This window comes from Aythya marila (genome assembly GCF_965140915.1).
Source record: "Aythya marila genome assembly, chromosome: 5".
Classification (NCBI taxonomy): Eukaryota; Metazoa; Chordata; class Aves; order Anseriformes; family Anatidae; genus Aythya; species Aythya marila.
In genome coordinates, this window is record NC_139046.1 from 3,101,863 (window position 1) to 3,119,373 (window position 17,511).

At 63.1% G+C, this 17,511-nt stretch overlaps 1 protein-coding gene across 1 annotated transcript; it reads left to right on the forward strand.

The window, feature by feature from the left end:
- Positions 1-1,444: 1,444 nt before the first annotated feature.
- PTGER2 (prostaglandin E receptor 2) lies at positions 1,445-12,833 on the forward strand. The gene is made up of 5 exons (XM_082762770.1): positions 1,445-2,333; positions 3,432-3,685; positions 7,547-7,852; positions 8,419-9,298; positions 10,999-12,833. Exons 1-5 carry the CDS (start codon positions 1,482-1,484, stop codon positions 11,239-11,241), a joined length of 2,535 nt encoding a protein of 844 aa, XP_082618896.1. The 5' UTR covers positions 1,445-1,481; the 3' UTR covers positions 11,242-12,833.
- Positions 12,834-17,511: the final 4,678 nt, after the last annotated feature.

Below are 17,511 nucleotides of genomic sequence, written 5' to 3' on the forward strand. Positions count from 1 at the left end.
TTCTACACCCACACGTGCAAAAACGCCGAGCGGCGGCCAGGCTTACCTTCATTATCTCCCTGAAATTTCTCCCTCGGCGCCCTCCCTGCCGGAGGGGGCTGGAGGAGACCCGAAAAATCCAACCCACCGCCAAAACGCGCCAGCGCGGGTGCCTGTGCCGGGCACCGAGCGCCTTTCCCACCCCTCCTGTCATCTTGATACTTTCCTGTGCTTCTCCTACGCTCGGCTAGAGTAGCAAAAAAAAAGGGGCCCGAAAGCAGACAGCCGTGGTTTCGTGCTTATTCATCATCACATGTATCCTGCGAGCTGCGGTATGCGCGAGGCAGCTGGAGGGGGCCGCTGCTCTTCCTGGAAGAGGCGCTGGGGGCTTCACCCAAAGCTCGCCCCTGCCGTGGCCAGGGCTCTGCCGCGGGTACAGGGGGGCTGGGACCCTGCACGGGGGGCTCGGCAGTGGTCCCACCCCATGGAGGGCTTGTGGGGTGCTGTAGGAGCAGTGGGGTGCTGTGGGAGTGATGATGGGGGGCAGGTAGGAGTGATGGGGGGCAGGCAGAGCCCTGCAGGGAACGGCCTCGTGGGGAATTCTGCCCGTTCCTGGCCTGTTTTACACCAGCCCTCTACCCCGTAGTCCCCTCCAAGGACTTGGTGCCAACCCCATCACCTACCCCTGCACTGGGGGCACAGCCCTCATCACCCCAAGGGCTGGACCCCTGATCCCCTGGGGGCTCAGCCCGTTCCCAGCCCTGGGACCCCCCCCTAGGGGCTCATCCCCGACCCCTACCCACATCCCTAATCCCCCCAGGAGCTCATCCCCAGCCCCTACCCACACACGAGCCCCCCCAGGAGCTCATCCCCAACCCCTTCCCACCCCCTCAACCCCCCCAGAAGCTCTCCCCACAACTTACCCTCACCTCCAGCCCCCCCAGGAGCCCATCCCCGACCCCTACCCTCACCTTCAGCCCCCCCCCAGAAGCTCCCCCATGCACTTACCCACACCTCCAACCCCCCCCGAAGCCCACCCCCGCCCCCTTCCCACCCCCCCAACCCCCCAAGAGCTAATCACCCCCTACCTGCACCCCCAGAACCTCACCCCCCACCCCTTTAGCCCCCCCAGGACCTCACCCCCGACCCCTTCCCACCCCCCAACCCCCCCAGAAACTAACTCCCCCCCCCTCACCCACCCCCCTTACCCCCCCCAGCAGCCCACCCCCGCCCCCTTCCCACCCCCCCAGCGGACCTCACCCCCATCCCACCCCAAACTTTCCCCTACACCCCCCGCTTCCCCTCCGTGCCCCCCCCCAAATCCCTAACCCCGGGGCGGGCAGGAGCCGCCCCGGGGGCCGCCCCGAGCCTCTCCGCGCCGCCTCCCCCGTGCCTCCCACCCCGCGCCGGGGCCGGGCCAGTCGGCGGCGGCGAGGAAGAAGAAGAAGAAGAAGAAGAGGAGGAAGAGGAGGAGGAGGAGGAAGGTCGAGGGCGGCAGCCCGATGGCGAGCGAAGGCTACCGGTGCCGGGGAAGCCGTTTCATCGAGAGCGGGCAGTCGGCGGTGCCCAGCTCGGTGCTGTTCGGGGCTGGCCTTTTGGGCAACGTGCTCGCCCTGCTGCTGCTGGGCCAGCACCGCCGGCGCTCCCGCTCGCCCGGCGGTCGCCCCCCGAGGGTGTCGGCTTTCTACGTGCTGGTGAGCGGGCTGGCGGTCACCGATCTGCTGGGCAAGTGCCTGCTCAGCCCCATGGTGCTGGCCGCTTACGCTTACAACCGCAGCCTGAGCGAGCTGGGCTCGCCCGGCGGGCGAGCCGAGGGCGAGCCGGGGGCTCTGTGCCAGCTCTTCGCCTTCCTCATGGCTTTCTTCGGGCTGGCCCCCACCCTCCTGCTGCTCGCCATGGCCCTGGAGTGCTGGCTGTCGCTGGGCCACCCTTATTTCTACCGCCGCCACCTCACCCGACGGCTGGGCGCAGCGCTGGCCCCGGCGGCGGCGGGGCTGTGCGCGCTCTTCTGCGCGCTCCCGCTGCTGGGTTTTGGGGTCCCCATGCAGTACTGCCCCGGCACCTGGTGTTTCATCCGTATGGCCGGCGGGGGGGCCGGCCAGCTCGGTTTCCCCGTGCTTTACGCCAGCCTGATGGGGGTGCTGGTGCTGGCCATCGGGGCTTGCAACGTGAGCAGCATGCGGCACCTCTACGGCATGGCCCGCAGGCAGCCCCCCCGGGGGGCCGCAGCCACCCCCCCGGCCGCTGCCGCCGCCGCCGCCGCCGCCGGCCCCCCCCGCATGGAGGAGCTCGACCACCTCGTCCTGCTGGGGCTCATGACCGTGCTCTTCACCGTCTGCTCGCTGCCGCTCATCGTGAGTACAAAGAGACCCCCCCCCCCCCCACCACCACCACCGTCACCCTCCTCCCAGGCCCCTCGTTGCCCCCCCCCAGCACTGAAATCCACCCCTTTGTGCCCCCCCGAACACCTCGCTCCGGTCCTCTCCAAGCACCCCCCTCCCACCACCCTACCCCTTATTGCTTTACCCCCCCCTTAGGACATCCCCCCCATAACCATCCATCCGGGGGGGTGTGGGTTATTGTGTTTAACCCCCCCCCCAGCACCCCCCCTTGTCCCACGGGTTGCCTTGAACCCCCACGGACCCCCCCCCATCGCCACCACGCTGTGCCAGAGGGTGTCGGGGGGGTTAAGTCGTTGCTTTGCCCCCCCCTCAATATCCCCCACCCCATCCCATGGGTCTGGGGATCGCTGTACCCGCCCGGGAAGGACGCCCCCATCGCCACCACCCCGTCCTGGAGGTGTCAGGGGGGTCGGGTCGTTGCTTTAAGCTTTTTAATTAACCCCCCCCATCACCATCCCCCCATCCTGGAGATGTCAGGGGTCTCAGGTCATTGCCTTAATCCCTTTAATTAACCCCCCCATAACTACTCCCCCCCATCCCGGAGGGGTCAGGGGGCTCGGGTCATTGCTTTAATTCCCTTAATTAACCCCCCCATCACCACCCCCCCATCCCGGAGTTGGCAGTGGCCTCGGCTCATTGCCTTAATCCCTTTAATTACCCCCCCGCCCCCTCCACGGGCAGTGGGGTCAGTGCTTTAGTCCCCTTTTCACCCCCCACCATCACCACCACCTCATCCCAGAGGTGCAGGGGGGGGGTCGTTTCATTGCTTTAACCCCTTGAACCCCCTCCCTGCCCACTCCCAGGGGTGTCAGACCCTTCAGTAACCCCCCCCCAAATCCCCCCCCCATGCTCAGAGGCGCTGGGTCCCTTGGAACCTCACCGGATCTCTTGACCCGGGAAAAATCCTCCCCAAAATCCTCCCCAAAATCCTTCCCCAAAACCCACCCCAGAGCTAGGGATCCCTCTGTGGGTCGGGTGGGAACCCTCTTTACCCCCCCCAAAACCTCTCAGCCCCCCCACGGCCTTGCTGAAGCCTCCTGTTTCGGACAGATCCGTGCGTACATGGGGGCGTTCGCGGCCGACTTCAACGAGAACGCCGACCTCAGCGCCCTGCGCTTCCTCTCCGTCAACTCCATCGTCGACCCCTGGGTCTTCATCATCTTCCGCACCTCCGTCTTCCGCATGTTCGTCCGCAGGCTCTGCCGCCGCCTGGGCTCCCGCAGGGCCACCACCCTCAAAGGACCGGGGCCGGAGGGGGACGCTCGTTTTTGCCCCCTGGGTTGGCGCAGGACGGACGCCCCGCAGCTCGTCTTCCCCTGAGCGCGGCGGGGGCCGCGGGAGCCGGTGAAGATGAGGAGCGAGCCTTCGGCCCCGAGCGGCGCGGGGAGACGGCGCCCTGGGCGGTGGCACGGGGTGGGCGAGTGGAGTTGCTGCCCCGTTTTGGGCTCCGGGGATGCGTGCCGCCCGCCGGAGGAAGCGGGGCCGGGGGGGGGGATCCCTCCGGGGACCTGCGGATTTTGCAGCGCTCGGCGGAGAGCTTGGGGAGCGCACGGCTGCGGGGTTTGGTGCGGGGTGCCAGGGCTGCGTTTTGGGCAGGAGCACACCGGGGGGGAGAGCCTCGTGCCTCCCCCCTCGGATAAAAGCGGTTTGGAGCCCTGCCCCATCTCCTCATCCCGCACACGATGCCCGGAGAGCTGATGGGGTTGGCCCCGGGGCCGGCCACAGCCCCCTGCGCTGTCCCCGCGGTGCCTCGGGGTGCCCCGGGGAGGAGGATGGGGGCAGCTCCCCGGCCCCTCCTCGGCTCAGGGCTTGCGATTTCCCCGCCGTGGCTCTGCTCTGGAGAATCGATCGCGCCCAGCTGTGCCGTGGGAGGCTGCCCGTAATTATTTTAAGGCGGTATTTATGACGATACCCGCTCTTAATAAGAGCGGCAAGCGAGAGAAAAAGCAGAGCCCAGGATGTATAACCTCGCGGTGCAAGCATGCGAGCAACAGATCCTTTTAATGAAAGCTCCATTTCCCCTCAACCAGGCGTATTAACTGGTGCTTGTTTAACATCTGCCTCCAGTGACCGTTTAGGACAAAAAAATGACGATAACCCCGGTCCCCATCTGCTTAGCGTCCTTGGAGGAGACAGGGCAAATACTTCTCTCCCTCTGTTTAGCCGAGCCTCGCAAGGTGTAGCCGTGTTCCTGCCAGTTCTCACGCGGTATTTACTCTTGTTGTCAAACTGATTTTCCTTTTGAAGGAAGCAACTCGGGTAAATATAGCTTGGGGCTTTTTGGAGGTGACCTGAGCGCTCGTGCTCCGGCTCCGGGACCTGCCAGGCTCTGCTGGTGGAGGGAAGGGCAGGCTGGCGGTACTCGGGGGGGCACCCCCAGCCCTGCAAGATCCCCGGTCTGTGCCCCACAGCGGGGTTTTCTGCGGAAAAAGGACTGAACCGAGGCTTGGTCCTCATTTTGGTGCCCCGTTCCTCGCACGTTACCGACTTGGAGGTGGCGCACGTGCGACCCTGCGAGCTCAGGAGCGGCACCGAGGCAGCGCCACGGCTTTCACCGGGCTGATCTCCGCAGCAGGACGGACACTGGCTGGGATAATGGCTCTGCAAAACCTTCCTGCTGGCCCCTGGGCTGGCATCTCCTCCGCCGTGTGGCTCCGTGCACCGCTCGGGATGGGGGGACCGGGCTGGCACGAGCCGTGCCCCCACCAGCAGGATTTGCTCCTGGAGAGCGTGCCGAAGCAGGCAGCGAGCTGGTGCCGCGAGCCGGGTGCTGACTGCGTGTCTGTAAAGCCCGGGACTGTGCTCAGTGCGAAGTGAGAGCAATTAAATTAAAATAAATCAGGGTTTTTATTAAGGTGCGTGGATGCAGACTCCATCCGAGCCCCTAGGTGACGCGTGCGCCGCGCTCTCGGACTTGTCCCTGCGCTCATCACCCGAGGAAGGAAACGTCCCCGATTTGGGGGGGCTTGCAGGGCAGCGGGGTGACCCTAACCCCTGCCCCTGCCTCCCTGACCCCATCCCTGGAGGCTCCCTGCTCCCTGCACGGGTTCCCTGGGGGATCCTGGTGACCTCGGCGCGCTCACCTGGCTTTGGTGGCGCTTTTCATGGGTGCCCTCCCCTGCTCACAGCGGGGGGGACCCCAGCAGCTGCTGGCGAATCCTCACACCACTGGGATCCGAAACTCGGCTGCGTTTTGGGGCCGTGGCGCTGCCGTGCTGCTGTCTTCTCCAGAGATGGCAGCACGTCCCCAGCCAGGGCTGGCTGATAGCAGGACAGAGCAAAGCAGCTGCAAGGAGGGGGCTGCGCTCTCCTCTCCAGCCCACCCCTTCGGCAGCCTTGTGCCCCGAGGCGTGCCCTTGCCCTTTTGGGGGCTTCAGGAGTCAAAACCCAGAGCCCTTTCCTATGAACAAGCACACAAAGAAATAAATAAAGCGCTGAGACCTGCAGTTTAGCCGTAAAGGTCCCCATAAAGCAGAGATGCTGAGGGCTGCAGGGCTGAGCCTGTCCCTGCTCCCGGCCATCAGCAATTCCTGGGGGGCCCCTTTGCACCAGGGTGCTGCGGTGCCAGCGAGGCACAAAGGCACGGATCCGGTGCGTAATGGAGGCAAGCAGGAGGTGCTGCAGTGGCTGGAAGCAGCGAGGCAACTTTTGGAGCTGCTGCCTGGTGCCCACCGCCCTCCCGTGACCACGGTGTCCCTGGTGTCCTTGTCCCCGGCGTCACCCAACCCTATAAATCGAGCCCAGCAGATTTATTTTTATATGTATATATTTTTAATATTTTTCAGCTCATGAAATCCAGGCGCAGCTTCCCAAAAAGCTCATTTCCCAGCAACATGCTTGGTTCTTGCACGGGGCCCTTTTTTTTTTTTTTTTTTTTTTTTATTGTCTGCTTGCATTTTTAAGCCCTTCCCGAAGTCGGAAGCCGCGTGCCTGGGCAGGCTGCAGCTCCACGGCTGCCAGGCACCCGAGCCAGGGCGCTGAGCCCGCGGGCTGTACGACACCACGAGCCAGTGAGTGCTTTGCATTTTTTAACCCGTGCGCCCAGGTGCTGGCACTCCCCGGGGCCCAGGAACTTGTACCTGCCCCGCTGGTGCTCAGCCCGGATTCGAGCAGCCGGAGAGCCAGGCTGCTTCCAGCACTGGTGCACCAGAGAAGCGTCGGGGCTGGGAATGCTTTGGGAAAACGTCTGGGTTTTCTTTGGAAGGAAAACGCTGTCTGGGTTTTCTAAACATAAAGGCTTTTGGTTTAAAAGGGTCAAAACCCACCCGTGCGGGTCTCTTTATTTCAAACCCGCCTGCGGACGGGGCACGGTCCCAGCGCCTCCCCTGCCCCGGGCACAGCACCCCAGGGGCTGTGTCCTCCTGGCCCCAGGGTTTCTGTGAAATTCACTCAGTGCTCCTCCGAGCCCGGAGCTCTTCTCCGAGCGGGACAGCCCCATAAATCTCCTCTGAGGGAAAAAGGATGCCAACGACCCTCGGGAAGACATACGCTCCTTGTTAGACGCGGAGATAAACATGGAAGCAGAAGGAGGGGGAAACAAACACTTCCCGAGAAATGGACGGATTGTACCAAGTGGCATGTTCCTGGTTTTGAGCTCAGAACGGGGAGAAAAAAGAGAAAAAAAAAAAAAAAAAAAAAAAAGCCCAGCAATTTCCCTATTACTGCAAAAATATCCCCTCAGAGGCAACTGTCGGTTGAGAAGCCCGAAGCCCCAGATGGGTATTTAAGGCTCCATTAGCTGCCAGGAAAATGAGCTCCAGAACCTGCCAAAAGCCCTTCCTGAGCTGCGATAGCAACCACCAGAGAGGAGTGGGAGGCTGGCAGGAGCCCTGGGGCAGCCACCCCGCGGGAGGGCTTCTGCTCGTAAAGCGCACGCCGCAGCCTCCCTGGGCTGCTTACACCAAGCAGGCCAGGATTTGGCCCTGGCCACTGTTTTAATTTGCTTTTTGTGGGCTTTTTTGGGGGCTGAGCGTAGCCGGGTCGCATCCAGCCCTCGGCAGCCTGGGAAGCTGCTGGGACATCTCCCAACATCATCCGTGTCCGTGGGCATCGATGCTCAGCGGGATCAGCCCCACGGGGGGCTGCAGAGGTCCCAGACCAGGCATTTTCCTGTCCCACAAACACACAAAAAACCTTTTTCCCTCCATCACACCCCTCACACTCAGCCACGGGACCGTGGAGGTGGTGGCCTGTCACCGAGAGGTGACGGCACACGGCAGGAGCCTCTCGGGCCGTGCGACCAGCCCGAGGAACGGGAACCTCGCGTCGGAAGCGAAGGTGCTGTCACAAACCACATCTCACCCTCTGCTGGAGTTTGCCTTCAATCGTGTTTCCTTTACAAAGTTCCTGTTACCAAAGGGAGTTTTCAAAAGCAACGACGAAAACGGGAGCGTGGCAGCAAGCGGCGTGCCCACGCCGGAGCTGAGCAACGCCGCCGTGTCTCGACGGGTTTTTTGGGGGGGGACACATGAGTGGGGACAGGCTCCAGCTGGGGCAGGGATGAAGGAAGGGGTGAACCCGCGTCCTGCCTGAGCTGGATCCGTGCTCGGTGGCTAAAGGAAGGGGCAAAGTGTGGAGAGGGTTGGGGTCATGCCAGGGGAAATGCAACGCAGCGGCGAGGCTTCCTGTGCCATCCTGCGCGCCCGCAGCACCGGCACAAGGAAGTTTTTCTGGGGCTGCTGCTTGGGCTGGGTGAGCCCCCTGGGGCAGGCTGAGAGCTGGGGGCTTCCCCCGTCCCCCCCGAGCTCCCACCCAGCTGGGGGGTCCCCAGGGCGAGCAGCGTTGGGGCAGGAAACGGGGGCTCCCCCTGCGCCCCCCGCGCACCCCTTGGCCACCCGCGCACCCCAAGCCGGGGGCTGGCCGCCCGGAGCGCGGGGGGGCTCCCAAAGCATCCCCGGAGCTCGCCGGCACCGGGGGGCTCCCGAAGCATCCTCGGGGGCTCCCGGAGCATCCCCGGGGCTGGGGCCCGGCCCCGGGGCGGGGCGGCCCGGGAGGGGGGGCGGCGCCGCGGGGCCGGGGCGGGGGGCGGGCGGCGGAGGCGCATTCGGGCGGCGGCGATGAACGGGACGGGCCGGGAGCCGTGCGAGCGCGGCGAGGCGCTGGTGGCCGGTGCCCGGCCTCTGGTCAGCGCCCTGATGTTCTCCGCGGGGCTCCTGGGCAACCTCCTGGCCCTGGGGCTGCTGCTGCGCTGCCGCCGGCCGCCCCGCGCCCGGCCGCCGTCCCTCTTCCACGTCCTGGTGCTGGCCTTGGTGGTCACCGACCTGCTGGGCACCTGCTCGGTCAGCCCCTTCGTGCTGGCCTCCTACCACCACAACCTCACCCTGACCGCCCTGGCGCGGGGAGGCCACATCTGCCTCTACTTCGGCTTCTCCATGAGCTTCTTCGGCCTCGCCACCATGCTCATCCTCTTCGCCATGGCGCTGGAGCGCTGCCTGGCGCTGGGGCGGCCCTACTTCTACGAGCGTTTCCTCAGCCCCCGCACGGGTTTGGTGGCCCTGCCCGCCATCTACACCTTCGCTGCTGCCTTCTGCTCGCTGCCTCTGGTGGGTTTCGGGCGCTACGTGCAGTACTGCCCCGGCACCTGGTGCTTCATCCAGATGTACCTGGACGACGGCCGGCACGCCGCCGGCGGGGCGGAGGCGGAGGCGGCGGGGATGCATGTCACCTTCTCGCTGCTCTACGCCACCCTGCTGCTGCTCCTCATCCTCTCGGTGCTGCTCTGCAACCTCAGCGTCATCAGCAACCTGGCCCGCATGCACCGCCGGGGGCAGAAGACCCGTCGGATGGCCGTGCTGGAGCAGCCCCGGGCGGCGGGGGGCGGCGGGCGGTGCATGTTCTCCATGGCCGAGGAGATCGACCACCTCCTGCTCCTCTCCATCATGACCATCACCTTCGTCATCTGCTCCCTGCCCTTCACGGTGAGTGCCACCACCTCTTCCCTAGGTGTGAGTCCCCTCCCCAGCATCCCTCCTTCTTTTTCTCCTCTTTTAAGGCTCCCCTCTTGCTCCACTGCCCAAAATCCAAGCTCCTTCCCGAAGCTCGGGGAGACCTTGGGTCTGGCACAAACCGCGGGCGATTCACGATGCTCACGGGGAGCCAGGGATTCTCCCACAGTGCTGGAGCCACCTTCCCCTCCCGCAGAGGCTTCGAGGCCAGGCAGGGTGGCACCACACATCCCGGGCACGCCGGGGTCCCCTGGGGCTGCCGTCACCAAGGGCCGCGTGCGCTCACCACGGAGGCGCGAGCGGTGGCAGGGCGAGGAGCAAGACACGGAAAGGTGGGGATGGGGAGGGAGAAAACCCCACTGGGCTGGGCTGGGAGGCAAGCAGCGCGTAGCAGGGCCGTGCTCTCCTCACCTGGGGGCTGCTGTTCACCCCGCCGGGCTGCGTCTCACCGCCAGCAGCTCTCCATCACCTCCAGCCCTGGCTCAGGAGGCTCGGAGCGGTGTGAGCGAGCCCTGCCGCGGCGGGAGGCTCCTTCGCCGTCGTTTAGTTCCCATTAGAAGCGAGCCCCACTAAGGTCGGGCGTGCTGCCAGCACTAATTTTGTGCTCGTGGACTTAAATGGACGCTACCTTCCCTTTCGCACTCACAGCAGGAAGAGTCCCGAGGGAAGAGAAAACGACCGCAGCCTGTAGTCAAGCCAGGCTGTCTGGGTTGTGAGAGGGAGGAAAGACAAAGCGGCGATGTCCGGGAGCTCGCAAGCATCCCGGGAACCAGACTCAACATCCTGAGAGCTCCCGTCAATGGGCCCACGCGCGCCGGGCGGCTCTCCCCGCGGCCTGGAGGAGCCCGGCTCTGGATGCCGGGACCCCTTGGCCGGGTCTGCTCAGGACAGGCGGGGTGGGAAAGTGCCGCTGATGGGGATCCCATGGGCCCGGTGGTGGCAGCTCTTAACCTTGTCCCTTTTCCTTTCCCATTGCCCGGCTCCCATGTGGGTTTCGGTTTGGGCAGCGCTTTGGCATCGTCTCCAACGGAGCCGCCGAACGCTGCCTCCTGGGCATGACACTTTCTCCTCTGGCCCACAGCGCCGACCCTCCGAGGAGGAGCACACGAACCATGACACTCCCAGCCCACAAAATCATAAACCCTTCCCCAAAAAAAAAAAAGCCCTGAGCCCGGGGCAGGCTGGCAAACTCTGCCATCCCCCAGCGGTACCCGGCGCACCCCGGGCGCAGCGGGGCCGCCGCGCTCCCCGTGCCCCCAGCTCCCCATCCGAGCATCCCCGCGGCGTGGGAGCGAGGGGGTGGCGATGGGGTGAGTAAGGAGTGCTGAGTCACCCTGCCAGGAAGCCCCGTAAGCCGCTATGAGTCGGCACACGCCAGGAAACCCCGCACCGGGGCGGCCCAGCACCCGGCACCCCGCACCCGCTGCGTCCCCATCCCGCGCAGCCCCTCGCCGCCTCCTTCACCAGCCTCCAGCTTAATTGCATTTGGGCTCAGCTGAGCGCAGGCAGAGCGCAGAGCTGGCTTTCATTTGCAGGAAATTCATTTAAGAACAGAAAGCAGCCCACATTTCCCCAGCTGTTGCTCTGAAAACCGCGCTCACCTGCCGGGCTCCCGGCCCCTGGGGGAGCAGCCCCGGCGTCATTTTTCCCCCCTCCCCGTTGCTCTCTTGCAGGTCTGCGCCTACATGAACAAGTTCAACAAGGGCCAGAACTACGACTGGGACCTGCTGGCGCTCAGGTTCCTCTCCATCAACCCCATCCTCGACCCTTGGGTCTTCGCCATCCTGCGGCCGCCGGTGCTGCGGGTCCTGCGCTCGGTGCTGTGCTGCCAGCTGTCCCCCGCCAGCCAGGACCTGCACACCCCGTCCCCCGCAAAGACCAAACTGGAGACGAGGCTGGACCCCAGCGGGCAGTAAATCCACCAGGAGACCTTGCTGGCCGGGGTGCCCTGCAGCCCTGGCGGGTGTTACCGAGGTTTTATGGCCCCTAAAAGACGTCCCCGCTGTCGGGTGGGACGGGGCTGCGCCCGGTGCCGCCGCGTGTCCGGGGAGCCGCGTGAAATCGGCGTGGTGTCCCCCAGGGCAGACAGTGGGATGGGACCGGGGCACCTGGACGGCACGACCTCCATCAGATGGGGCCACCCCTGCCCTGCGATGGATGCATTTGGACACATCGTGTAGGGGCTGAGGTACGGGGTGACTCGCTGGGACACCGCAGCCGCTGCGTGCATGAATGCTGCTGGTTAAAGGGGCCGTTTTTGGGGCTTTGAGCATCTCCAGACATCTCCTGCCCTTCCTCCCGCATCCCCCGTGGTGGGATTGCTGGGGAAACGGGGCACAACCCCTGTGCCTTTTGCCACTTGCCTCCCAAGTCGTGTCCCCGGGGTCTGCTCGTGGAGGCGCGGGTCCTGCAGGGGCTCAGCCCTGGCCGCAGGCACCCGGATCACCGGGGACCAGGCAGGAGAGGAGGCAGCTGCTATGCAGGGGAGGAAGAAGCGTTCACCCCTCTTCTTTTATTTCCCCCTTTGGCAGCCTGCTTGCCCAAGGAAAAGCACTTTATGGGGTGTAGCTGTGTGTCCGTGTCTGTTCGTCCCCTTGCTCCCAGCAATTTCAGGCTCTGGTTGGTGCCAGCCCCGCGTGTCCGAGGGGCGCTGGGCAGAAAGCAGCTGAGCTTTGGCCTTTCCGTGTGCTGCCACGGCACGGGGAACCACAGGGCTCCCTATTTTTTGCTCCGTTTTGCAAGGGGCTTTCTTTATCCCACGGGAACACGGAGCCTGGTGGGGAGCAGGTTTTGATCACAGCATCTCACTCATGCCCAGGGTGATGCCACCGATGGTTTGGGGTTGGTGCGAAGGAGGAGGGCTCATCCTCGTGGCTCCCACCAGGGCAAGGAGCACCAAACCCCTCCACCTTCCCCAAAGGGGGACCTGCCACCCTCTGAGCCACCGCTGGGCTTGTCCTGGTGCTCGTCCCGCTGGGGAGCTGCGGCATCAAAAGCGGCGTCAAAGAAAAAGCCCAAACGGGCAAAGATTTGGAGCTTTCGTCCGTGTCGGCCACGCGAAACCCCCTCTTGTAATAAATGTCATCCCAAGGAGCCGGCTGCGTGCTGGTGGGGAGTTTGTGCCGAGGCTGCGCCCCTTGGTACGGGGGAAAAGAGGGGCTGAGAGGGGTGCCCACAGCCCTACAAAACAGGAGAACAACCCGAGGTGGGGGGACATCACCCGGACACCTGGGTCCTGAAGCCGGGCAGAAGCTGCCAAAGCCCCTACCTGTTATCAAAACACCAAAAAAAAAAAAAAAACCCAAAACACACAAACACACACACAAAAAGAAAACCCACAAAAACCCAACCCCAACGGCTAAAAAAAGGGCAGGATCTATGTCACGGCTGTCAGCCTGCCAATATCCACAGGAAGTTTACTGGCCTCCGAAATGCGTGTGGGCAGATGTCAGGCATGGGATGCTATTGCTCAAGCCCCGCAGATGGGTTGCTGGCAGCTCCTGCAGCTGGGGGGGGGGGGCTTTTTTTTGGGGTGGTGAGCACGGGCTGCTCGTCCCCCAGCCGCCAGCTTTGCGCCCTGCCCTATTGCTAACTAATTAACTAATTAAAGTCCTGGCTTTCCAGATTCGCGAGGCTTCTCCCCGCTGCCCCCTCCCCATTTTTTTTTTTTCGGGCTCATTGTCCCAAGGGGGGGCTTGAGGAGCAGCCAAACCCCTTTGGGGACAGCCACGAGTCCTGGTGCTCGTTTGGGGCCGGCGGTGACACCGTTGCTCAGGCTGGAATTTCGGGACCGGTTGCTTAATCCTAAAGCAGCAGGAAAAGCTGCCGGGCATGCGAAGGATGGAAAAACCCCAAACTTTGCAGGGGAAGGGCTGCATCCCCTTGAGGTAGCGGAGGGAGGGATGTGACCACAGGTTCCCAGGGTCACCCACGGGGACAGACGGGATGGGACGGGACGGGACGGTCCCGTGCTCACCACAGGCTGGGCTCTGCCAGCCACCAGCCCGGCTGCTGACCGCTAATTGCCGCCTGCTCGTTTTTTGGGAGCTTTGTGGCTTCCCCAGCAGGAAGCACGGGGCCGGGAGGTGCCTTCCAGCTCCATCCCCTGGCACCAGCCCCGCAGCCATCAGCGGTGCCTCTCCGCTGGTGCCCCGGTGTCCCCACTGGGACACCCCCAGAGCCAGAGAAAAGCTGCCAGGTCCCTCATCAACCAGAAAACCACCCAAATTAGCGCTCTGCAGGGCCCAGGAGAGCCCCAAATTAGAGCGTCCTGAGCCACGAGCCGGCAGAAAAACGCCGCTTTCATTAGCGCCATGAAGGAGCCATGAAATTAATTCGGCTCTCGTCATCTCAGCCGGCATCTGCTGCCCTCCAACGCAACGTGGCACCTCGCTGCCTGTGCCCTTCCCTTCATCATTTCTCATTTCCGTGCCGGGGACCCGCTCGGTGCCCCCACAGATCCCTGCCTGGCTGTGCCTTGTCCCCAAGGAGATCGGGGCCCTGCGCCGTGCCACGATTTGGGGACACTGTTTTTTGCTTTTTTTTTTTTTTTTTTTTCCAGCAGCAGGGAAGACGGGAGGGGAGTTTCCCTCTGGCTTGCTCCTTTTCCCTTGGCTTCCGACTTGTTTTGGAATATCTCCTCCGGAGAGCCGCGGGGCCGGGCGATCCGAGGGCTGGCAGCGAGCGAGCCCTCCGCTTTTTGGCTGCTTTGGGTCCCGGCTGAGCCTCGGCCTTCCCAGGGCTCCAGCGGCTCCTCCACAGCCCCACGTCCCTCTCCAGGGGCTCGGCAGAAGGGGACAAGGCTCTGGGGTGGGAACGTGGCAGGGGCGGCGAGCCCAGCTGGCCGGAGCTGCTCTCAGCTCTCTGCGTCCCCGTGCGTTAACAAGGAACGCTTCCAGCCCCTCTGGATCCCATTTTCCTGCATTTTTCGAGTCCCTTTTTGGCACCAGGGGCCTCCAGCATCCCCAGGGGCTGGGCTCAGGCTGCATTTTATCGCCCCTTCCCCGGAGCCTGCCGGGGTACCCCAAGCATCACAGCCTTACAGCCAGAGCATGGATCAACAAATCTGTGACCCAGCCCAGCGCAGGAGGGCTACAAGATCTTGGGAACAGCAAGGATGCGAGCAGGATCACTTCTCAGCGGCCATATTTCAGCTTTTTTTTTGCAACGTATGAATGATATTTATATTTAGTTTCATTTTCAGGGATTTTGGTGGCTCTGTGCAGCCCCACAGCGGTCGAGGTCCCCCCCCAGCACCTCCAGCAGTGCTGCCTTTTGGCTTATTGGGGCTGCCTTTTGGTTTATTGGGGACTTTTGCTCCTCTGGGCTCCCTGTCCAACCCGTACCTGGCCACAGCTCCTGGTTCAGGCGGGAGGAACACAGGAGGCAAAGGCACAGCTCCGGGGTGGACACGGCAGGGATGCTCCGCGCTGGGAAAGCGACCGGCGGGGATGCCCGGCGGGTTTGGCAAGAGGCTCTCCGGCTGCTTGAAAGCACAAGGGGGACATTTGTATGCACCCAGCGAGGACAGGCAGCTAAAAATACAGCCGCCGCCGCCCGGCACGAGAGCAAAAACCCTCCAGGGCCGCCGCTTGTTTGTTTGCTCCGGGGCTGCGTGCGCACGGCGAGCCCCCGCCGCCCCGGCGCTCGCCCCCGGAGAAAGTCCTCCCGTCCTCCCTGCTAAAAGCATCCAGCTGAGGCACGCAGGATTGCTTTTTTTTTTTTTTTTTTTTTTTTTTTTTTCCAGCCTCCTCTCCCTGTACGACTGCTGCGTGAGGAGCGAAGATTAATTTTTTTTTTTCCCTGAGAGGGGAGATTTGGCCCCGAGGGCTGTGCCAGCGCCGCGGATGCCGGCAGGAGATTTGGTACCCGCGCTGACCCCGACTGGAGATGTGCCACCCCGAGAAAAACAGCCCGAAAATCACCAAGGGGTTTCCCTTATGCCTGTATAACCAACTGTGATGGCAAAACCCCCACGGGGGGGGGGGGGGGTCTGGAGGGAGTTTTTCAGCCAGCCCCTGACGTGTGAGCGCTGCGGGGAGCCACGAGGGTTTCACGTGCCGGGCCGCTCGGTCCTTCAAGTGGGTTCCTCTGAATCATGGAAACATCTGTGTCCACCCTGGCCACGCAGCCCGTGGGGAAAAGCAGCCGATCCGCGTTTCCCAAAGCAATCCGAGCCCTCCAAACCAGGAGACTAAACAGTGTCAGAGCCATGTCAAGCATCTGGCCAAGGGTGAGGCCGTAAAAGCTAAAACCCACGGCTCAGCGTGCCGTATGGCTCCCGTTCTGCCCCACACGCTGCCTGCTGCCATCTCTCCTGCAATCCAAGCCCTTTTATCAGCTTTTTAGCCCCGTTAGCAGCCCCAAGAGCTGGGCCTGTGCGAGGAAGAGAGCAAAGGTCCCCGGATTTTGGAGCCAGCCACGTGCAGACCAGACAGGGCCGGGCAGATCGTAAATTTGGGCACAGTTTGGGTTCCCGAGAGCAGCCCCCACCTGGCCTGGTTTCGCTGCGGTTCAGCTGCAGAAGCTGGCAGTTTGTGGCTGAAAGAAAAACCCCTAAAAAAAGAAAAAAATAAATAAAAGGGTTGTTTCTTTGCTTCGTGAGTAATGTCTTTCAGTGGTCACCACGCCGAGCCGCGGGGCACGGCGGTGACAGCGGGGCCGAGGGGTGCGGGGCAGGAGACCCTGCAGGACCCTGCACTTCTCCGTGCTCTGGCAGCAAATCTTCCTGGTTCTGCAGCCTGTGCCAGGTCAGGAATCTCCAGAAAAAAAGAATAAAAGCTGGGGCTGCTGTGGCCACGACCAGGGAAACCACCTGCGTGCAAGGGCTGGGCTGCCTCCTGCTCGGGGCGCAGAGCCTGAGGGTGCCGCTCGGCACGTGAGGGAACCCAGCCAAGCCCCACACTTCCTCCATCCCCATCCCCATCCCAACCCAATCCCATCCCCATCCCATCCCCATCCCTGCAGGGCTCCCGGAGCAGTTACTCAGGCCGAGCATCCGCAGATTTATCACTCTCACCAGCTGCTATAAACAGCCCCCGGCGCACGCAACCTCCAGCCGCGCTTTTCCCAGCAAGCCCTTCCTGGCTGCTGAATTTATAGATATATATATATTTATTTATCTATTTATTCATTAATTTTTCTGCCCGCCTTGCTCTGCACGGGATTTGCAGCCCAGGAATGGCGCTGGGTGCAGAAAACCCCTGGCAGGGTGGAGGAAAACCCCTCAGGGTGCCGTTTCCCCGCAGCTCGACATCCCCAAGCGGTGCCGAGGGGGCACGCGAGATTTTTCTCGTCCTAAGGGGCAGGAGGGCTGGCGTTGGCCGGGACAGACGCGAGCTTTCAAAGCGGCCAGAGCTCTGAGCAGAGTTAAAAAGAGCCGAGGGCTGTGTTTACACGGGGCCCTTTGGTTTTTCCCCGTGTTTATCCGCGGCGCTACCAGAGCTCCGGCCACACAGAGGCCGGGGGCGATGGGCTTTGTCGTGCCAAGCGGCTGTATACACCAGGGAACGTTTATTTGTCACGAGCAGCTGCTGTTTCCTCCCCTAAATGCCATTTCCAGCCCAACGGGGATGGGAAAGGCTCGCTTGCAGCCCTGATGGCTCTCAGACAGCCCTGGGGATGGAGCTGGTCCTGCCCAGACATTCCCGGCACCGGCACCGGGCACCGGGCACCGCCGTCCCCGCAGCCCCCGGGGCTGTCCCCAGCCGTGCCACCACAGCCAGGGGTGGTTTTCGGATCTTTTCTCAGCGGGGTTGGTTGTGAGAAGGTTTGTGGTTAAAAATTTCTCCTAAACCTGATGCTGAATCTCTCTTATTCGGGGCGCTGAAGCTTCCCTCATCCCTTCCACAAGGGGTTTTCAAGCTCGCATTCATCATCCAGCCCCTTTTTGGGGCAGCTCAGCCCTTCCCAGGCATTGCAAGACCCCAGGAACCGTGTCCCCAACCCCTGGTAGTGCTGATGGGGACAGGTTTCTGCCCAGCAAACGCCACCCCATTGCTCCTTTCCTGCTTTCCCCCTGCCGGGGGGAGCAGCTCCTCTTTTCTCTCACTTTTCCAAAGTCATTCCACGTTTTTAGGAGGGCAGGCTAAGCCTGGAAGGATTTTATTTCATACATGTGTGGTTTTTTTGGGGCGTGCATTAGCAGTGCAGCTCTCAGAGCATTTCTGGGGTCACGTTTTACCTCC

Excerpts from the sequence above, each read along its gene's own strand:
- PTGER2 (XM_082762770.1), top strand. The coding sequence starts at position 1,482 with ATGGCGAGCGAAGGCTACCGGTGCCGGGGAAGCCGTTTCATCGAGAGC. Across the intron at positions 3,686-7,546 it reads CGCAGGACGGACGCCCCGCA|CCACGGGACCGTGGAGGTGG; the intron begins GCTCGTCTTCCC and ends CCTCACACTCAG. Across the intron at positions 7,853-8,418 it reads TTTTGGGGGGGGACACATGA|GCGCATTCGGGCGGCGGCGA; the intron begins GTGGGGACAGGC and ends CGGGCGGCGGAG.